Source organism: Moschus berezovskii, chromosome X, assembly GCF_049115385.1.
Source record: "Moschus berezovskii isolate FMDL1 chromosome X, NW_MosBer_1.0, whole genome shotgun sequence".
In the NCBI taxonomy this organism is placed as follows: Eukaryota; Metazoa; Chordata; class Mammalia; order Artiodactyla; family Moschidae; genus Moschus; species Moschus berezovskii.
In genome coordinates, this window is record NC_142488.1 from 75,843,559 (window position 1) to 75,867,387 (window position 23,829).

Below are 23,829 nucleotides of genomic sequence, written 5' to 3' on the forward strand. Positions count from 1 at the left end.
GAGTCCTGAATTTAGAATTCGACTGTCTTTACTTCTAAGTTAAACTCTAAGTCTACTACCATGAGGAATGCATAGGTCATTTTTTCCCTACTTTGACTCATATCAACCTTACAAAAGCATACATAGCACACTGGATATGTAAACTGTCAATCTTCTTTGCTAAATTATAGTCATCAAACAATATCTTCTGTAGAAAGAGTAAACACGATGCAGAGGGAAAATGCAATTTTTGGCTTTGTTTTGGTAAACATTGTAATGTTACAAATTGGCAGCCAGATTATTCACTGTCATATTGGCATACAGATTGCATTGCACTTAAAATCTGTTTAAATAAATGAACAAAGTCTGAGAAAAATGAAGGAAATTAAAAAGAGTTTGAACTGTGATATACAAGATCTTCTAGCTCTTAAAATTATTTAAACAAGTGCTATGGGAAGTCATTGCCTTTATAAGGCTATTAAGATATTTACAGCAAAATATTTTTCCCTGTGATTGAATTTTTCAAAGTACTAAACTATCATGGAGAAATATGTTTTTACCAGCTTTATGACTCCCTAGACATTACCTTCTCTATAAGCATTGGATCTGCTTAAGTGTATATGCAACATACCAATAGGAATGCCAGTATCACTAGTGTAATACAGTTTTAAGGCCTGTCTTTTATTATAGTAGACCTGAGTAATTTGGTCCAATTTTATATCTCTATTTTATTAGGGTATTTTCAGTTCAGTCACTCAGTCTCGTCCAACTCTCCGCGACCCCATGAATCACAGCACGCAAGTCCTCCCTGTCCATCACCAACTCCTGGAGTTCACTCAAACTCATGTCCATCGAGTCGGTGATGCCATCCAGCCATTTCATTCTCTGTCGTCCCCTTCTCCTCCCACCCCCAATCCCTCCCAGCATCAGAGTCTTTTCCAGTGAGTCAACTCGTCGCATGAGGTGGCCAAAGTATTGGAGTTTCAGCTTTAGCATCAGTCCTTCCAATGAACACCCAGGACTGATCTCCTTTAGAATGGACTGGTTGGATCTAGGGTATTTTACCTCTGTGTAATACTCCTCCTACTGCCTATCTATACTTTCTGGCTTCAGTGGATGGCATGGGATATACTGTTTAAGAGAACTAACCAGGAAAAGACAGAAGATTTATCTTTATAATATATTTTATTTCATTAGAAAAGTAAATAATAAATATTACCAGGCTATTATAACCTCTTCTTAATTTCTTCTGCTTCTGTTAGATCCTTACTGTTTCTGTCATTTATCATGTCCATTTTTGCATGAAATATTCCCTCAATATCTCCAATTTTCTTGAAGAGATCTCTAGTCTTACCCATTCTATTGTTTTCCTCTACTTATTTGCATAGTTCATTTAAGAAAGCCTTCTTATCTTTCTTAGCCATGCTCTGGAACTCTGCATTCATTTGGGTATATTTTCCTCTTTCTCCCTTTCTTTTTACTTCTCTTCTTTATTCAGCTATTTGTAAAGCCTCCTCAGACAACCACTTTGCGTTCTTGCATTTCTTCTTCTTTGGGATGGTTTTGATCACTGCCTCTTGTATAATACTAAGAAACACCACCCATTGTTTTTCAGGGACTCTATCTACCAGATCTAATCTCTTGAATTTGTCACCTCTACTGTGTAATCATAAGGGATTTTATTTAGGTCATACCTGAATTGTCTTGTGTTTTTCCCTACTTTCTTCAATATGAGTCTGAATTTTGCTATACAGAGCTGATGATCTGAGCTACAGTCAGCTCGAAGTCTTTTTTTGCTGACTATATAGAGCTTCTCCATCTTTGACTGCAAGGAATATAATCAATTTGATTTCAATGGTGATATCAATTTTCAGAGCTGTCTTTTTGGTTATTGGAAAAGTGTTTACTATAACCAGCGTGTCCTCTGACAATATTCTGTTAGCTTTTGCCCTGCTTCATTTTACATTTGCAATTTATTAATAATTAAATATATAATATATTGGTTCTTAATTTTGGTTTTATTTCCATTTGTTCTCACTACATGATTCCTCTGGATGAATTCATAATATTTATACATTCATAGATATGGAAAATTTTAGAGAATTACCCTTAATATTAACTACTGCTTTTTGTCGGGCTTTGTACAAAGTAAACCTTAAAAATGTATTTTTTCCTCAGAGGAAATATCATTGATTATGAATATGTATAAATTTTGGATCAGATAAGTAAAGAAAATGGAGAAAATCAGAGGAACCTAAACTGTCACTGGATGTTGAGAGCTAAGAAATTACCTGGGTAGTTCTGATCAGTTTGTGTAGTATTAAAGTAATTTAGATCATGCAAGCAATTCCTTTATGTCATGTGCTTTTAAGATATATATAGGAGATCCAACTAGTCCATCCTAAAGGAAATCAGTCCTGAATATTCATTGGAAGGATTGATGCTGAAGCTGAAACCCCAATACTTTGGCCCCCTAATGCTAAGAACTGACTCATTTGAAAAGACCCTGATGCTGGGAAAGATTGAAAGCGAGATGAGAAGGGGATGACAGAGGATGAGATGGTTGGATAGAATCACCAACTCAATGGGCATGAGTTTGAGCAAGCTCTGGGAGTTGGTGATGGACAAAGAGACTTAGCATGCTGCAGTCCATGGGCTCACAAAGAGTCAGACACGACTGAACTGAACTGAACTGAACTGATTGGCATAATTTTGAACTGGCTAGATTTACAATAGTGTTGTGATTATGATTTCAAGACTCATCTATTAGAAAAAACTCTTAATTGTTTTCTATTATAAAAATATGATGACTCAGTGCCTCAGTTTTTTCTTTACTAGCTAAAACAGAAAGATCAGTATATATTCTCTGCAACGTGTGGGCATATATTTTTCTATGTCTGAGAGAGACACAGGGAGAGGAACGGAGAGCAGAGATAATTAATGAATAAAAGAATGTTTTCTATTTTATATTATTGATACTGTGGTAACATCAAAAGTATAAATATTTACAGGCCATAAGTGGGTATAATTGCAGTTATTAGTGATCATGTCAATATAAATGTCAAACCTGTATAATTATCTACCTATTCCTCATTACAGAATTTATACAAGGTGACAAATTATAATCCATCACATAGACTGTTCTTACTAAAATGTCATTGTCATTCAAATGACAGTGTCATTCTAACTTTAAATCATCTTTAATTTTTCATCTTAATCCTACCAAAATATCCAATTTCTATCTTTCACAAATACAATGAAATAGTACTCAAGTGTTAATCCATATAACTGCTGTTTTTCATACTGAACAGTTGCTTATGTTAAATTCATTCTTGGAAAAATATTTTGCTTTTACCTATATAGACTCACTTTTTTAAAACTGTTTCCTGATCCTTTGTGGCAAATAAGTTTCATTATACACTTTTTTTAGTGCAATGTAAATTGGTCTTCAGAATCTCTAAGTCTGTAGAACAATCTAGTTGATGTGTCTCTAATTTTATACAATTTCTTGAGCCTGTGAAAATACATGTTTAAAATTAGTTATCATTTTTAAATTTCTTAAAGTGGTAAAGGCCAGTATTTTTAAAAGATACTGTAATAAGAAGCAATATTAATCATCTTTAAATATAGCAAAATTGACTTTTATATAGTTCAGTGGTTTCTCAAACTGTGATCTCCACACCAAGAACATAAAACATCAGCTGGGCACTTAGTAATTCCAGTTGCTAGGCCCTACCCTAAAATTACTTAATCAGAAAATTTGGGAGTTGGAAATGATTTTTTAAAGAACTTCAGGACATTCCAATGCATGATAAAGTTCACAAACCACTGAAGTTAAGGTACTGGATTAATAAGTTGTTCTCCTGTACCTTCCATTGATATCCTTGCTGCTGCTGCTGCTGCTAAGTCATTTCAGTCGTGTCCGACTCTGTGTGACCCCATAGACGGAAGCTCACCAGGCTCCCCCTTCCCTGGGATTCTCCAGGCAAGAACACTGGAGTGGGTTGCCATTTCCTTCTCCAATGTGTGAAAGTGAAAAGTGAAAGTAAAGTCGCTCAGTCATGTCTGACCCTTAGCGACTCCATGGACTGCAGCCTACCAGGCTCCTCCATCCATGGGATTTTCTAGGCAACAGTACTGGAGTGGCTTGCCATTGCCTTCTCCGATTGATATATTAAATATGTTAAATAATTGGAAAAAAAAAAGCAGTGATTTTAAAAGTTAGCAGAATTGCCAGATCAGAGCAGTAAACTTTTCTTCCTGATTTGTGCCAGATTAAGAAGAGAATTTTCCTCCCTGATTGATGGAAATGATTGCACATTTCCTGGCAGGGAAGCAAAATGAAAAATCTGCTTTATAGCATCTGCAGTCAGCTAGATGACTGAACCTCCATAAGTGTTTAAAAGTAGGGTTATATTAGAACCCTGAGGCTATTTTTCAGATAAGGCAGGGCAATGAAACATTATCACCTGGAAGGATCAACTGATTGATGGAAATATGTGCCCTCTCCCCCATTTTTCCTAAACACTTCTCTTTAAAGCATCAGCTTCCTTCCCACTTTACCTCTATGACCACACCTGCCTCCTGTTTGCCAGTTTCTAATACAGACTCTTACATATTAGCTTTCCACTCATTTATTGTTCTCCCCTTTGCAGCCTTTTTCACAGAGGTGACCGGTTTTGTTTTCTGAAGCAGAGACTTGTACATGCCTCTGGTGCTGTTTGATTATATATTGGAAATTCTTGTCTGTCTTGCAGTTTTTAGATCAAATTCTACTCTCTGTATGAAATTTCTTTCTATTCCAAGTCCTCAGCTTTTTTCTATTTTATGTTCTAGAAAATACAGATGTACTTCAAAAAATATCAGTCAGATTTACTTTAATACAATAATACATCTCAAACATGAGAGAAAAGTATGCATATACTATTACTCTTTTTAGTCCTCAAAGGACTAGGATATACAGACTGGTTCAATAAATATACAGTGTGCATGTTTTGATAACTATATCAACTATTTTTTGAAATTGCAAAATTTCAGTTTACCATAACATCTATGAAAGTGAAGTCGCTCAGTCGTGTCTGACTCTTTGTGACCCCATTGGACTGTAGCCTACCAGGATCCTCCGTCCATGGGATTTTCCAGGCAAGAGTACTGGAGTGGGTTGCCACTTCCTTCTCCAGGGGATCTTCCCGACCCAGGGATCGAATCCAGGTTCCCTCATTGTAGGCAGACACTTTACCGTCTGAGCCAACAGGGAAGTCCATAACATCTGTAGACTATAATAATTATTTACTCTGTTGGAAAGGCTGAGAGTTGACAAGAAACTCTACCTCAGTCCCCTATTTATTCCTTCCTTTCACCACATATTTGTACAACAACAAAAAAAAAAACTTTTAAAATTATGTATTCATGTACTATATTACCTTTTTAAATATAAAGATAAAAAGGAATAAATCTGATGATCAGAAGTCTTACCTCACGGTTTAAGATTATTTATATGTATTCAAAATCATTACAACTGTTGTAGATGCCTGATAGTTAATAAATACCAGATAGACAGCAATAGGAAAATTAAAAACAGGAAAATTTCCCCACTCTCATGGAGAGTATACTGTAATAAAATGAAATGTAACCACTGCCACCACATGCATGCTCAGTCATGTCCAACTCTTTGCGACCCCACAGATTATAGCCCACCAGGCTCCTCTGTCCATGGAATTTTCCCAGCAAGGATACTGGAAAGCATTGCCATTTCCTCCTCCAGGGGATCTTCCTGATCCAGGGATCGAACTCATGTCTCCTGTATTGGCAGGCAGATTCATTACAACAGAGCTGGCTGGGAATCCTTGAAACATGTAACAAAAGTAGCAAATAAATAAGTTATATTGTATATTAAATAGTGATCAATTTTATGGGAAAAAATCATGTAAAGGGGATGGAAATGGGGTTCAGGCTGCAATGTTAAATCGGATGTTTAGCATAAGTTTCACTAATACGGTGATATTTGAGCAAAGAACTGAAGTCAGGAACCTGAAATTAAATGTCTAAGAACTCTAAAACATACTATATAAACTACTGTGTTAGTTCTAAATCACTGACTTGACCTTATTGTATTATTAAGCATATTAAACTCTGTAGAAGTTTAGTACAGAAAGGGAGATCTAGTTAACTGTTCATTCATTGAGATTTTCCTATATAATTTTGAAACAGTTCTGGTTCTCAACTAGTATTGACATTTGGGCCATATAATTATTTAGTGGGGCTGGAGGAGGGGGTTGGGCATCCCCGGCCTCTACCATTAGATGTCAGTAGCACACACACCTACCTCCTCAGTTTTGACAGTCAAAAATGTCTCCATCTACTGCCAGCTGTTCTCTGGGCAGGAAAATTGCTCCCAGCTGAGAACCACTGGTCTTGGCTTAGGAAATTTTCTCAGACCTTTGATAACTGAGAAAGTAACATTGGCCTAATTTAGGGTGAAGCCAAGCTCATCCAACAATTACCAAAAGAGGATATTTTCAAATGTCGTTTCATGAGGTATTAGTGGATGCATAGTTGGTCAAATAAATTACTGTAGTCTCCTCTTCCACTCCTGAGAATTTTCAATAAACATTTAACAAGCACATGTATTGCCTTTACTCTGAATAACTTTACATATATTACTTTATTAATGTTTATAACCCTATAATATAAATATTATTATTATCTTAACTTTGCAGATGAGTAAATTGAGGGACAGAAAAATTAAGGAACTTTTCCAGGGGCTAACAAATCACAGAGCAGTATTGCAAACATAAAAAGTCAAGCTCTAGCATCTTTTACTCTTTGTAACTATGGTCTCAGCTATCTGTTTTAACTTGTAACTATGTTAATATTTATAAATAGCATTTTAAAGGTTCTGATATGTTCTGATAGATTGAGCAAATAAAAATGAAAAAAATATGCTCTGTAAAATTTAATTTCAACTAAGCAAATAATTATTTAGCATAAGGATGTCCCATAGAATGTTTTGGCATACTTATTAATATAGTAAACAAATAATTTGTTCTTTATTTGAAATTAAAATTTCACTGGGTACCATGTAATTTATCTGGCAGCTCTTGCTTTAAAGAAAACTGTTTAATACTGTTCAAACCAATTTTTTTCAACACTAGTTTGAGCAAGGAAATTTTTTTTTTATTGGGACAATTAATATCCTAGACAAGTTCCATGGGACTTTATTCTAAGGACACTGGGAACACTTTTCAACTAGAGTCAATAGATTAGTTTGAGTACTTACTCCAGACACAGTAATCTCTCATTCTTTGAACTCACAGGAGCACTTAATCTATGCCACGTGATTTCAAAGATAATTGTACACTTCTATAGCTTGTATGTGTCTTTTTTCCAAAATAATGTGTCAGCTTCTTAATGACAGGGACTGAGTATCATACTTCCTCCAAATCCTTCACTGAATATAATATTTATTATCAGCATGCTATTTTATCTGAAAGATGATTTACCTATAATTAATAATTTATAAAGGGAGTCTGTTTTGCCAAATTGCTAATCTAAGCCTCTAGAGCATTACAGGGTCATAATTGGTTTAAAAGTATTCTACCTCACTTTCTCAGGGTGGTGACCCTTCTTTCCTTTGCTACTAACTTCCTGTTTTCATTTATCAGCATTTTTTTTTTATTCCCTAAAGAAATGTAACAATTTGGGGATCAAGTTTTTCTTTTCAAATTTGATGATGGCAACACTTGAGTAATTTTTCAACTCAGACCATGAACATTTCCTCATATTCATGCAGGTCAGATCATTTCACAACAGTTGGTCATTTTGTTGTTATTGTTCCTCATTTTGGAAGAGGGAAGCAGGTGTCTTGCTTGTGCCAAATGTAATACTAATGACACCAACAAAAGAGAGTCCCCTGGGCTAGCTCTATTTAGGGGAAAGCTCTCAAATAATGAAATTTAATTTATTTGTTAAAGAATGAAAACTGATGACCTGGTAGGTGGCTGCACTTTTCCACTGCTAAGTGATTCAGCTGTGTTCAATTTCTATTCCTGTATCACAATCCTTAAAGCCCAGAGGAAAAAAAAGAAACATTTAACCCCATGAAAAGTGGAAAAATTCTAGAGTCAAGTAGAAAGTCTCCAGCATCCTAGACTTTAATTTCTAGAACGACTTTTCCATCCTGAACATTTACCATATGTTTATATTTTTTCTATAAATAAACTTCTTGTCAACTTTTATATCTATTCATCTGAGCCCTAAAAGTAAGATATTAAAATTAACAGCTTGTTCTCTAAATGGATTTCCAAGTGTTATTGCAAAGTAGGGCAGGTTTAACAAACCTATTCAATAAAAGTAGTCTCCAATATGCTTCAATAAATTCAGGAGTTGCTCATATCCTCAGCTAGACGGCAGTTCTTCTATCTTTTAGTTTAAGCCATTGTATCATGTGCTGCTAAATATTTTAATACATGTATCTTGAACACTAACCTTTTAAATAAAATTGCTCAATCAAAATTCTTTCTCCCTGGATTACAAGGAGATTCTCTTATTTCACTAACAGTATATATTTCTAGTACTTGCCCATATTTAATTTCATTGCCAATTAGGATTCTCCAATTCTACCTAATAAATTCCTACATAAAAGTGCATCTATTCAAACTCTGAGGAAAATGTAGGTGCTCCTCAGATCATTCATTTTGTAGCTTGTGATTTAAATCAGAAAAAAAAAATGATGAATGGTTTCACAGTTTTCACTTATATACACCAAAATATAATACACTTCAACTAGTTTTTGGCTATAATGGAACTTAACATGCAATATGACCTTGGTCAGGAAAAGCGTGTTTGGTTTGCACAGAAATTTAATCATAAGAAGTCATAAGTAGAATCCTTCTTCTTTATTGCCCTTTTCTAGGACTAGGAAATATATTGCTTGTGGGACAGGTAGGATATGAACAATGGGCCAAATAGAGTCCAGGGTTATCTCATCCATGTGAAAACTGCTGCTGAAAATCGATGTGATCTCTGCTCTACTGTTATCTCAGTCCCCACCCTCTGTGTCCTATTTGTCTTTTAGTAGAAGCTTAGATCTGTGTGCTGTCTCTGTGTATCTCTCTAGGGTCAGATTATCAAAATGAATCATTGCCTGCATACCTCTTATATTTCTATTTATTTTCCTGGTGTTGACTAGGTCTGATGAAATATGATTCTTTTTGCATTTGATCCTCACTGCAGCAAGCAGTACCTAATTCAACTGTGTCTGTCTCTTTAAAGAAGAGTAATACCATTTTGAAACTTCAATCTACTGTACAGCAACATTACAAACCATAGACCATGCAACCTGTCTTCATAGTCAATAGTAATTTTCCTTTCAGCCAATTTAATGGAATTTCATTAATCTCCCAATAGAAAATTTCTAGTGATTTTAATGTAGTTTTAATTTTGTTTTATGCATACTTAATGTACTGCTTTCCTTTTCAGATTTTTGTTAATAGAGTAGCCCTCAGATTCTGACCACTGAGGTTACATGTGTGTGTAGAGTAAGACATGATTAATAATCCAGATTTTTAAGAACTCTGCCCTGATACAAAATATTTATTCAGGAGAAACATTATGTTATATATGAGACATCAGGAAGTCAACATTCTAACTTTGTAGTGGTTCATTTTGTAAAAATAAATCTTCTACCAGGCTACATAAATTCATCTTGAAGATTTATAAACATCAATATAAATATGTTGAAACTCCCTAAGTTCTGTTAATATTGATAGATCATTGTGAAGTTATTCTATCTTCCACTTAATGCACTCATATGCAGAAGACACAATGCTAGCTAAATCAAGACTTCAATAAAGAAAGCATAATATTTCTTCATTAGTTGTTGAGAAATAAGCCTTTTGAGACATTACAGCTGCTGCATAAGCCATATTTTATAAATTAGATTTTTAATGAAATACTTCCAGTGTTCAAACCTTGTAGTTGAAATAGTTCACAGAGTTTGTGTTAATTCGCTCTGGAATACTTTGCCTCTTCCAAAGCTACTACTGACAAAGAAGGAAGGAAGAAAGACAAGTTCTGTAAGAGGTTAGTGTTAATTTATAAGCAAGTTCTATAAAATATATGCAGCAAGCATTTAGGTTCAAAATACTATTTGTCAGTTTTACTAAAAAACAATTCCTGGGAATACGTTCCTTTTTAAAATTTGTATTTATTTTAATTGGAGGATATTTATTTTTAAAATATTGTGGTTGTTTTTGCCACACATTGACATGAATCAGCCACATATGTCCCCCAATTCTGAACCTCTGTCTCACTTCCCTTCCCACCCCATCCCTCTGGGTTGTTCCAGTGCAACGGCTTTGAGTGCCCTGTTTCATGCACTGAACTTGGACTGGTCATCTGTTTCACATATGGTAATATACATGTTTCAATGCCATTCTCTCAAGTCATCCCACCTTCGACTTCTCCCACAGAGTCCAAAAGTCTGTTCTTTACATCTGTGACTCTTGTTGTCTCACATATAGGGTCATCATTACCATCTTTATAAATTATATATATATATGTGTTAATATACTGTATTGGTGTTTCTCTTTCTGACTTATTTCACTCTGTATAATAGGTTCCAGTTTCATCCACCTCATTAGAACTGACTCAAATGCATTATTTTTTATAGCTAAGTCACATTCCATTGTGTATATGTACAACTTCCTTATCCATTCGCCTGCCAGTGGACATATAGGTTGCTTCCATGTCCTAGCTATTGTAAACAGTGCTGTGATGAACATTGGGGTACATGTGTCTCTTTTAATTCTGGTTTCCTCGGTATGTATGCCCAGCAGTGGGATTGCTGGCAGTTCTGATTCCAGGTTTTAAAGTAATCTCCACACTGTTCTCCATAGTAGCTGTAGCAGTTTACATTCCCACCAACAGTGTAAGAGGGTTCCTTTTTCTCCATACCCTCTCCAGCATTTATTTTTTGTAGGCTTTTAGATGGCAGCAATTCTGACTGGCGTAGGATGGTACCTCATTGTGGTTTTGATTTGCATTTCTGTAATAATGAGTGATGTTGAGCATCTTTTCTGTTTGTCTTTTTTGGAGAAATGTCTGTTTAGTTCTTTGGCCCACTTTTAGATTGGGTGGTTTATTTTTCTGGAATTGAGCTGCAGGAGCTGCTTGTATATTTTGGAGGTTAATTCTTTGTCAGTTATTTCATTTGGTATTATTTTCTCCCATTCTGAAGGCTGCCTTTTCACCTTGCTTGTAGTTTCCTTCATTGTGCAAAAACTTTTAAGTTTAATTAGGTCACATTTGTTCATTTTTGTTTTTATTTTCATTACTCTGGGAGGTGGGTCGTAGAGGATCTTGCTGTGATTTATGTCAGAGAGTGTTCTGCCTATGTTTTCCTATAAGAGTTTTATAGTTTCTGGTCTTACATTTAGAGATCTAAGCCATTTTGAGTTTATTTCTGTATATGGTGTTAGAAAATATTCTAGTTTCATTCTTTTACAGGTGGTTGACCAGTTTTCTCAGCACCACTTGTTAAAAGAGTTTGTCTTTCCTCCATGGTATATTTTTGCCTCATTTGTCAAAGATAAGGTGTTCATAAGTGCATGGATTTATCTCTGGGCTTTCTATTTTGTTCCCTTGATCTATATTTCTGTCTTTGTGCCAGTGCTATGGATATGTTCCTTATAGTTTCCTGTGCGAAAAGAAAATTCACAGTTTATTTTATGCATATTATTGAATTCTTTAAAACCAATATTCAAATGCCCTGTAACATTTTAGATTCAAATAATGTGAAACTTTATTCTTTAAAATAATCATTTGCATTTTTATCTCTATAGGCTTTAGAAAATTAGAAATTGTAAAGGTGATCTACATAAGAGTACTTTATTCAGAGATAATGCTATCCCATTAAGTAATCCCACAGACATTCCCACAATTGTATGCCACATGTTTCCACACAGGAAATCCCACAGCAAACCATGATGACTGTGAAATCAATAGGGTTCAAGACTCTGCACACTAAGTATATAGGCTGCTCGGGCAATTGAAAAATGAGGTCTATGACAAATCCATATTCCTATCCTTACAAGGAACAGAACCAATAGGTAGAGTTTTGTTTCCAAACCATGTGAAAATTCTAGATTTCTAGTGTAGATTCAAGTCTAGTTTTTGTTGTTGTTGTTGTTGTTGTTGTTGTTGTTGTTTGTTCAAATAAGTCTCAATATATATAGGGTCACTGAAAATTTTTATGACCAGAGAGATGGATATTTTCAGTTTGCATGTGCTCAGTTACTGAAATAAAGAAACTGTGGTGAATAGAAAAATTTTGTTTGAGGTGCTGTAATTCAATTCACTGTACACTGCTATTGAAGCCATTTAAGAATATCAGACATTGATTACTTTCCATGATTACCTCTGTAGCAGTTTGTTTTTATATATGTCAAAAAAGCTCCAATTCCTAATTGCAGAGAAAACTTTGCTATCTGGTTCACACATCTCACACAAAAGATTTTCAACCAGAATTCAAGTAATCAATTAGTTAGCTTCTCAAAGTAACATTAGACTCCTTTTGTAATTAGATGTATCTGTGCCTAACAAATCTGAAATATTTTATTAGACAAGCATTCTATTTCTGTAAATACCTAGTAAAGGCAATCCTACAGAGGCAAAAATTAGATTAGTAGTTGTCAGGGGCTTGAAGTGGGAAGGGAGATTAATATAAATGGGCATAAGAATTATTTGGGGGGTGAATGAGGTGTTCTGAAATACAGTTTTGGTAATGGTTGTACAATGTAAAAATTAGCGATGCATACATTGAAACAGGTGAATTTTATTATATGTAAATTATACTCCAATAAATGTGTTAAAACATTGAGATAGATGGACATAGACTTAGATATATAAATATACTTAATAGAAAAATATAAAGCAATTTATGTTTTTTTAAGAAATGATTGGATTATGAAGATATCTTAAATTTGTTTTTAAAAACTTTATGCCAGTTAGGAGTAAATATTGCTTCATTTCACAGATTCTTTACTGAAACATTTATTTTTGAGAAATTAGAGTCAGGTGGAAAATAGGTATGGCTTTCAATTATGAGTTTTCCATCAGTTAGCTTTAGAAACAAAATCTTTATAGATGTTATTAGAGGTGAAGGAAACATAGTGAACATTTTGAGCTATTAGTTTATGAACCTTCTGATATTAATTTTGTTTTTTGCAGAAGAGGTACCTGTTCAAATTCCAATGATGAAGTCACCCTTGGACAAGATCCAACTGACTCCTGGGCAGGCATTGCCTCCTGGATTTCCTGGACCATTCATTTTTGCTGATAGTCTGTCCTCTGTGGAGACTCTGTTGACCAACATTCAGGTCAACAATATTTCTATAAACAAAATAAATGTAATATAAGACATTAGCACCTATATCAATTATTTCACATTTGAGAAATTAAAACAGATAAGATGAACTGTATGTCATTTGCTGTACTTTGACAGGGTTTACTGAAAGTGGCTTTGGATAATGCTCGCATTCAAGAGAAGCAGATTCAACAAGAAAAAAAGGAACTGCGAATGGAGCTCTATAGAGAGAGAGAAATTAGAGAAAACCTTGAAAGACAACTGGCAGTTGAGCTTCAAAGCAGAAGTAAGTTTAACAAGTTCAGTATAACTGAAAAAAGTTAACACTGTGTTGGAAATATTTTCAGTAGTAATAGAAATATTCTCAGATACAGTCTGGAACTGCTGAAAAGGGTGCAATCATGATAAAATCAAATCCCATACCCACCAAGTGGATGACCCACAAACTGGAGAACAATAATACCAAAGAAGTTCTCCCAATGTTGTGAAGATTCTGAACCCCCATGTCAGGATTACCAGCCTGGGGATCTATAAAGGGACTGAGAATCCACAGGGAATCCAGCCTTGCAGGCCAGAGGGATTTGATTATAGGACTTCCACGGGACTGGCAGAAAAAGAGACTCTAGTCTTGGAGGGCACAAACAAAATCTTACACACACCAAGACCCAGAGGAAAGGAGCAGTGAGCCCATAGGTTGTTGTTCAGTCACTGTCATGTCAAACTCTTTACAACCCTGTGAAATGCAGCACACCAGGCTTCCCTTTCCCTCACCATTTCCTGACATTTGCCCAAGTTCATGACCATTGAATCAGTGATGCCATCCAACCATCTCATCCTTTGCCACCTTCTTCTCCTCCTGCCTTCAGTCTTTCCCAATATCAGGGTATTTTCCAATGAGTCGGCTTTTTCACTCAGGTAGCCAAATTATTGGAGATTCAGCATCAGTCCTTCCAAACAGTATTCAGGGTTGATTTCCTTTAAGATTGACTGGTTTGATCTCCTTGCTTTACAAGGGACTCTCAAAAGTCTTCTCCAACACCACAGTTTGAAAACATCAATTCTTTGGCATTCTGCCTTCTTTATTGTCCAACTCTCACATCCATACTTGACTACTGGAAAGACCATAGACATGACTATATGGATCTTTGCTGGCAAAGTGACACACTGTCTAGGTTTTTCATAGCTTTCCTGCCAAGAAGCAATCGTCTTCTAATTTCATGTCTGCAGTCATCATCCCCAGTGATTTTAGAGCCCAAGAAGAGGAAATTGTCACTGCTTCCACCTTTTCACCTTCTATTTGCCATGAAGTGATGGGACTGGATACCATGATCTTAATTTTTTTAATATTGAGTTTTAAGCCAGATTTTTCACTCTTCTCCTTCACCCTCATTAGGAAATTCTTTAGTTCTTCACGTTTTGCCATTAGAGTGGTATCATCAGCATATTTGAGGTTGTTGATGTTTCTCCCAGCAATCTTAATTCCAGCTTGTAGCTCATCTAACCTGGCATTTTGCATGATGTGCTCTGTATATAATCTAAGCAAACAGAGTGACAATAAGCAGCCTTGTCGTACTCCTTTCTCAATCCTGAACCAGTCATTTGTTCCATGCCGTGTTCTAACTGTTACTTCTTGGCCTGCATACAAGTTTCTCAGGAGACAGGTAAGATGGTCTGGTGTTCCCATCTCTTTAAGAATTTTCCAGTTTGTTATGATCCACATAGTCAGAACCCACAGGAAATTGAACAAAATCTACCTGCTAGTGTTGAAGGGTCTCCTGTGTAGGTGTGGGTTCACAGGGTCTCACCACAGGGGTGGGGGCACTAGCAGCATCAGACCAGGAAAGTACCGCTTGTTGTAAAACCTTTATGGAGTTCACCATTAACCCTAGATATAGAACTCATAGACCCCAAGGCTAGCTCGTCTCAGGCCAAAAAATTAACAGTGAGGGAATGCAACTCCACCCATCAGCAAATAACTGGTTTAAAGCTTTACTGAGCAAGTCCTTGCCCACCAAAGCAAGACCTAGTTTTTCCCATCATCAGTCCCTCCCAGCAGAAAGCTTACACAAGCCTCTTAGCCTCATCCATCAGAGGACAGACAGAAAAAGCAAAAAGAAGCACAGTTTCACAGTGGATAAAACAAAAACCATATTATAGAAAGTAATCACAATGAAAAAGCAGAAAGTTATGTTCCAGATGAAGTGACAAGAAAAAAAAAACAAAACAGAAAAACAACTAAAAGAAGTGGAGATAGGCAACCTTTCATTTAGAGTAATGATAGTGAAGATGAGCCAGGATCTCAGGCAAACAATGCAGAAGATGCAAGAAATGTTCACCAAAAACCTAGAAGAAATAAAAAGAAATAAAAATAAATAATAGACCAGAAGGAATTAATAGAATAACTGAAGCAGAAGAACTGATAAATATCCTGGAAGAGAGAATGGTGGAAATCATTGCTGCAGAACAGAATATAGGAAAAAGAATAGAAAATGAAGATACCCTAAGAAACCTCTGGGGCAATATTAAATGCACCAACACTCACATTATAGGGGTCCCAGAGGGAGAAGAGAGAGAGAGAAAGGACCTGAGAAAATATTTGAAGATATAATAGCTGAGAAATTCTCTTACATGGGAAAGGAAATAATCAACCAAAGAAACCCAGGGAGGAATACATCAAGACACATAGTAATCAAACTGACAAAAATTAAAGACAAGGTTAAAATACTAAAAGCAACAAGTGAAAAAATGACAAATAATATACAAGAGAACTCCCTTCAGGCTGTCAGCCTATTTATCAACAGAAATTCTACAAGCCAGAAGGGAATTGCAGAATTTACTTAAAGTGATGAAAGGGAAGAAACTGCAACCAAGAATACTCTACCCAGCAAGACTCTCATTCAGATTTGATGAAGAAATCAAAAACTTTCCAGATAAGCAAAAGTTATGAGAATTCAGCACCACCAAACTAGCTTTACAACAAATTCTAAAGGAATTTCTCTAGGCAGAAAACACCAGAGAAGGAAAAGACCTATAGAAAAATAAATCCAGAACAATTAAGAAAATGGTAATAGGTTCATATAATTACCTAGGATAGTTACCCTAAATGCAAATGGATTAAATGTAGCAACCAAAAGACATAGACTGGCTGGGCGGATAAAAACATGTGCATGTATGCACTTCCACTTGTTGACCCCCAAGATTGTATGTAATTACTTATATTGCTGTTAATCATGTTTCCATTATGGCTTGCATTTTAATTATCTTTTATTTTTTGTCTGGCTATTGATTGTGAAAACTGATAAACATCGTTCTCTATTGTAAAAAAAAAAAAAAATCCTTACATATGAAATGCTTACTCTTTGCCAAGAACAGCACTAGATTCTGAAGGTAGAAGAAAAATAACACTCAGTTCCTGTCCTTGAAAGATTTACATTTCAAAGGACTAGCACAACCAATCAGTTAATTTTAAGAAAAAGTGGCAAGAGCAATGATGTATTTATATATGTTTATATATAGAGAAGATAGTTAGTTCAACTTGGTGCTCTGGGGATTTGATGCTTGAGGGAGGGTTTCTGGTGCTGCCATTTGAATCTGAGTCTTGAAGAATCAAACAGCCTAGAAAGAAAGGGCATGAGAGTACCTGAGCGATTTTTTCATTCTGCACCAATGAACGTGACTATACAGTCCATGTCTCCCACATTGCAGATGGATTCTTTACCAACTGAGCCACCAGGGAAGCCCAAGCATGGAGGCAAGAAGCTCCAAACATGGGAAACTATATACAGTTTTTTATTACTGTGGCTTTGACTTTTATAAAGTAAATGTTAAGAGATGATGCAGAAAATAGGGGCTAAATTATAAACGAGATTTTTAATCATGGAAAAGATTATCTTGGATTTTGACCTGTAGGTTATGGGAAGTATTCAAAGATAAACAGGGGAATGATCTAGTCTGATTTTAATTAGAACACTCCAGTGTTGGGAATAGATTAGAAGGGGACTTAGAGTGAGGTTAGAAACAAGGAAGGTATATAAAAGGAGATTGACCTCATCTAGACAGTGGTGAAGAGGACTGAAATAGGGTAGCATATGGACACAAAAGGAAGAGAATGAAGATATACCGTTCAGAAATAGAAATAACTTTCCAACAATGGGTAGACATTTGATAATCTGCAGACATGAATAATGAGACTAGTTTGTATCAAAATCGAAGAAAATTCAAAATTTTACTTTAACCAATAATTTGCACCTCTTCTTTATATTTTCCACAAAATACTATACAGCATCAAGTGGTTATTGTGTTTTTAGCTTCTTTACTTTCTTTGCTTAATCTTCTATAGAATGATCACAAAGTAAACGTTAAGTAAGAGGTAAAGAGTGTGAAGGAGAGGCAAAAAAGGCAGAAAAAATTTACAACCCAAATAATACTTCCCTAAACAAGGAAGGATTACTCCATTTGAGTAAAATCCACTAAATTTATATTATTCCAAAATAACATTATATTCATAAATTTTTATCAAGAAGTTGAAATTTTACTAGATATGTCCCGTAGGGCCTAGAAATTATAAGCTTAGTTCAAAATGGACATTCAACCATTGCATTTCAGAAGAATTAAACATTATCTTATCTTGCTGAAGTCATTAAATACTGGAAAACAAAGGCTAAATTGTCTTTCTAAGTTTTGGAGAAATTAGTACATTTTTGATATTTGATATGCAATATGTATTATTATGATTGCTGTTCAGTCAATAAGTCGTGTCCAACTCTTTGCAACTCCATGGATTGCAGCATACCGGGCTTCCTTGTCCTCCAGTATCTCCCGGAGTTTTCTTAAATTCATGTACACTGAGTTGGTGATGCTATGTAATAATTTCATCCTGTGCCTCACTCTTCTCCTTGTGCCTTCAATCTTTTCCACCATCAGGGTCATTTCCAGTGTGTTGGCTCTTCAAACCAGGTGACCAAATTATGGGAGCTTCATCTTCAACATCAGTCCTTTCAATGAATGTTCAGGATTGTTTTCTTTTAGGTCTTCTCCAGCAGCACAATTTGAAAGCATCAATTCTTCGGCACTTAGCCTTTTTTATGGTCCAACACACACATCCATATATGACTACTGGAAAAAACCATAGCTTTGACTATACGGAACTTTGTTGGCAAAGTGATGTCACTGCTTTTTAATATACTGTCTAGGTTTGTCACAGCTTCCATCCAAGGAGTAAGTGTCTCTTAATTTCATGACTGCAGTCACCCTATGCAGTGATTTTGCTGCTGCTGCTGCTGCTAAGTCTCTTCAGTTGTGTCCGACTCTGTGTGACCCCATAGACGGCAGCCCACCAGGCTCCCCCATCCCTGGGATTCTCCAGGCAAGAACACTGGAAGGGCTGCCATTTCCTTCTCCAATGCATGAAAGTGAAAAGTGAAAGTGAAGTCGCTCAGTCATGTCCGACCCCGTGGACTGAAGCCCACCAGGCTACTCCGTCCATGGGTTTTTCCAGGCAAGAGTACTGGAGTGGGGTGCCATTGCCTTCCCCAGCAGTGCTTTTACAGCTCCATAAAAAGAAAACCTGTCACTGCTTTCACTTTTCCCCTTCTATTTGCCATGAAGTGGAGAGATCAGATGCCATGATCATAGTTTATTGAATGTTGAGTTTCAAACCAGGTTTTCACTCTCTTTCATCTTCATCAAGAGGCTTGTTAGTTCCTCTTCACTTTCTGACATTAGGGTGGTGTTATCTGCATATCTGAGGCAGTTGAAATTTCTCCTGGAAATCTTCGTTCTAGCTTGTGGTTCATCCAGCCTGGTATTTCACATGATGTACTCTGCTTATAAGTTAAATAAGCAAGGTGACAGCATAGTGCTTTGTTGTACTCCTTTCCCAATTTTGAACCAGTCAATTGTTCCATGTCTGGTTCTAACTGTTGATACTTGACCTACATCCAGGTTTCTGAGGAGACAGGTAAAGAGGTATGGTATGCCTATCACTTCAACATTTTTCCACAGTTTGTTGTGATCCACACAGTCAAAGGCTTTAGCATAGTCAATGAAGCAGAAGTAGATGTTTTTCTGGAATTCTCTTGCTTTTTCTATGGTTCCTCTACCTTTTTAAAACTCAGATTTTACATCTGGGAGTTCTTGGTTCATATACTACTGAATCCTAGCTTGAAGAATTTTGAGCCTGAACCTACTAGCATGTGAAATGAATGCAGTTGTCTGGTTGAATGAACAATCTTTGGCGTTGCCCTTCTTTGGGATTGGAATGAAAATATCTTTTCCAGTCCTATGGCCACATTTGTATTTTCTAAATTTTCCAACATATTAAGTGCAACACTTTAACAGCATCATGTTTTAGGATTTGAAATAGTTCAGCTGGAATTCCATCACCTCCACTAGCTTTGTTCATAGTAGTGATTCCTAAGGCCCACTTGACTTCACATTCCAGAACATCTGGTTCTAGGTGAGTGACCACACCAACATGGTTATCCAGGTCATTAAGATATTTTGTGTAGTTCTGTGTATTCTTGTCACTTAATCTCTTTTTCTTCTGTTAGATCCTTATTTCTCTGTCATTTATCATGCATAACCTTGCATGAAATATTCCCTTGATAGCTCCAGTTTTCTTGAAGGGATCTCTAGTCTTTCCTTTTTTATTGTTTTCCTTTACGTCTTTGCATTGTTTATTAAGAAGGTCCTCTTATCTCTCCTTGGTATTCTCTGGAACTCTGCATTCAGTTGCATATATTTTTCTATTTCTCCCTTGCCTTTTGCTTCCCATCTTTCCTCAGCTATTTGTACAGCCTCCTCTGACAACCATTTTGCCTTTTTGCATTTCTCTTTTGGGAGAGTTTTGATCAGTGCCCATTTCTTCAGGCACATTCGCAACCAGATCTCACCCCTTGAATCTATTCATCGCTTCCACTGTACAATCATAAGATGTTTAATTTGCCATACTTGAATTGTCTTGTGATTTTCCCTACTTTTTTCAATTTAAGCCTGAATTTTGTAATAAGGAGCTTATGATCTGAGCCAGTCAGTTTCCGGTCTTGTTTTTGCTGACTTTCCATCTTCAACTGCAAAAATATAATCAATCTGATTTCTATATTGATCATCTGTTGATGTCCATTTTTAGAGTCATCTCTTGGGTTGTTGGAAAATGGTGTTTGCTATGACCAGCGTGTTTTCTTGATAAAACTCTGTTAGCCTTTGCCTTGTTTTGTTTTGTACTCCAAGGTCAAATTTGCTTATTACTCCAGGTATCTGTTTACTTCTTACTTTTGCATTCTAATCTGCTATGACAAAAATAAGATCTTTTTTGTTGTTATTTTTTGGTCTTGTAGGTCTTCATACAACTGGTCAACTTCAGTTTCTTCAGCATTGGTGATTGGGGAATAGACTTGATTACTATAATGTTGAATGGCTTGCGTTGGAAATGAATGAAGATTCTGTCATTTTTTAGATTGCACTCAAGCAATGCATTTTGACCTGTTTTGTTGACTATGAGGGTTACTAAATTTCTTCTAAGGATTCTTGCCCACAGCAGTAGACATAATGGTCATCTGAATTGAATTCACCTGTTCCCACCCATTTTCGTTCACTGATTCCTAAGATGTTGATGTTCACTTTTGCCATCTCCTACCTGAACACATCCAACTTGCCTTGATTTATGGACCTAACATTCTAAGTTCCTATATAACATTGTTCTTTATAGCATCAGACTTTACTTTCACCACCAGATACATCCAGAACTGAGTGTCACTTCCGCTTTGGCCCAGCTGCATCGTTCTTTCTAGAGCTATTCTCTAGCCCCTTCATGGATTACAGCCTTGTCATAGCAAAGGGGCTTGTGTAACTCAACGAAGCTATGAGCCATACAGTTCAGGACCACCAAAGACAGATGGGTCATAATAGTTCTGATAAAATGTGGTCAACTAGAGGAGGGAATGTCAAACCACTCCAGTATTCTTGCCATAAGAACCCCATGAACAGTATGAAAAGGCAAAAAGATATGACACTGGAAGATGCTCCCACTCGCCCCCAGGTTGGAAGTTGTATAATCTGCTACTGTGAAAGAGAAGGGGGCAATTATGAATTATTATGATTAAGAGTCAAAAAAGCACACTTCTTTTGTATGGAAATTATTTATACTAAAGTAACAACAGCATCACAGACTCTGTGGACATGAGTTTGAGTGAACTCCGGGAGTTGGTGATGAACAGGGAGGCCTGGCGTGCTGTGATTCATGGGGTCACGGAGAGTCAGACACGACTGAGCTACTGAACTGAACTGAACTGAACTGAACAAATAATTATGGGCTTTCCCTGGTGGCTCAGTGATAAAGAAACCAATTGCAATGCTGGAGACATGGTTTTGATCCCTGGGTCAGGAAGATACCCTGGAGAAGGAAATAACAACCCACTCCATTATTCTTGCCTGGAAAATCCCATGGACAGAGGAGGCTGTCAGGTTGCAGTCCATGGGGTCCCAAAAGAATCAGACATGACAGTGATTCAGTCAGTTCAGTTCAGTCGCTCAGTCGTGTCTTACTCTCCGCGACCCCATGGTCCGTCTGGTCAAGGCTATGGTTTTTCCCGTGGTCATGACAGTGATTAAGCAACAGCAAAAACCAAAAATTATATGTTTAATATACCAACACTCACAAATTGATTTATGAAAATCTACATACATTAAAATTAGCATCTAACTTTTAGGGATCTATCCATAGTGATTTCTGTTTGCTCCTTATAGACTCTTGAGGTCAAACTTTGTAATTGATACCACATCTATTTTCTTTTAAAAATCCCTAGACATAGTAGATTTAATATTGTATCTATTATCAGATTTACCATGAAACATTTGTATTTAATAAATATAATAAGTATGATAAAATAGTAATACCAAGTAAGATGGTAAGTGTTGCGAGAGGGCATGAGAGGGCAGACACACTGAAATCATAATCACAGAAAATCATCCAATCTGATCACACGAACCACAGCCTTGCCTAACTCAATGAAACTAACCCATGACTGTGGGGCCACCCAAAAAGGACGGGTCATGGTGGAGAGGTCTGACAGAATGTGGTCCACTGGAAAAGGGAATGGCAAACCACTTCAGTATTCTTGCCTTGAGAACCCCATGAAAAGTATGAAAAGGAAAAATGATAGGATACTGAATGAGGAACTCCTCAGGTCGATAGGTGCCCAATATGCTACAGGAGATCAATGGAGAAATAACTCCAGAAAGAATGAAGGGGTGGAGCCAAAGCAAAAACACTACCCAGTTGTGGACGTGACTGGTGACAGAAGCAAGGTCCAATGCTGTAAAGAGCAATATTGCATAGGAACCTGGAATGTTAGGTCCATGAATTAAGGCAAATTGTAAGTGGTCAAACAGGAGATGGCAAGAGTAAATATCGGCATTCTTGGAATCAGTGAACTAAAATGGACTGGAATGGGTGAATTTAACTCAGATGACCATTATATCTACTAATGTGGGCAGGAATCCCTTAGAAGAAATGAAGTAGCCATCATGGTCAGCAAAAGAGTCTGAAATGCAGTATTTGGAAGCAATCTCAAAAGAGACACAATGATCTGTTTGTTTCTAAGGCAAATCATACAATAGCACGGTAATCCAAGCCTATGCCCCAATCAGCAACGCTGAAGAAGCTGAAGTTGAACGGTTCTATGAAGACCTACAAAACCTTTTAGAACTAACACCCAAAAAAGATGTCCTTTTCATTATAGAGGACTGGAATGCAAAAGTAGGAAGTCAAGAAACACCTGGATTAACAGGCAAATTTGGCCTTGGAGTATGAAATGAAGCGAGACAAAGGCTGATAGAATTCTGCCAAGGGAATGAACTGGTCATAGCAAACACCCTCTTCCAACAACATAAGAGAAGAATCTACACATGGACATGAAAAGATGGTCAACACTGAAATCAGATTGATTATATTCTTTGCAGCCAAATATGGAGAAGCTCTACACAGTCAGCAAAAACAAGACCGCGAGCTAACTATTGCTCAGATCATGAACTCCTTATTACCAAATTCAGACTGAAATTGAAGAAAGTAGGAGAAACCACTAGACCATTCAGGCATGACCTAAATCAAATCCCTTATGATTATACAGTGGAAGTGAGAAACAGATTTAAGGGACTAGTTCAGATAGATAGAGTGCCTGATGAACTATGGACGGAGGTTCATGACATTGTACAGGAGACAGGGGTCAAGACCATCCCCAAGGAAAATAAATGCAAAAAACAAAATGGCTGTCTGAGGAGGCCTTAAAAATAGCTGTGAAAAGAAAAGAAGCAAAAAAGCAAAGGAGAAAAGGAAAGATATAAGCATCTGAATGCAGTGATCCAAAGAATAGCTAGGAGAGACAAGAAAGCCTTCCTCAGCGATCAATGCAAAGAAACAGAGGAAAACAACAGAATGCAAAAGACTAGAGATTTCTTCAAGGAAACTACAGATACAAAGGGAAAAT

The 23,829-nt window shown here is 36.5% G+C and overlaps 1 protein-coding gene across 1 annotated transcript in view; it reads left to right on the top strand.

Moving 5' to 3' along the window:
- Positions 1-23,829, top strand: part of DACH2 (dachshund family transcription factor 2) — an 858,509-nt gene that overhangs the window by 816,823 nt on the left and 17,857 nt on the right. Inside the window, exons 9-10 of the mRNA XM_055393325.2 lie at positions 13,210-13,358; positions 13,484-13,631. Of these exons, the coding sequence (XP_055249300.2) occupies positions 13,210-13,358; positions 13,484-13,631 (297 nt within the window). The remainder of the gene's footprint in view (positions 1-13,209; positions 13,359-13,483; positions 13,632-23,829) is intronic.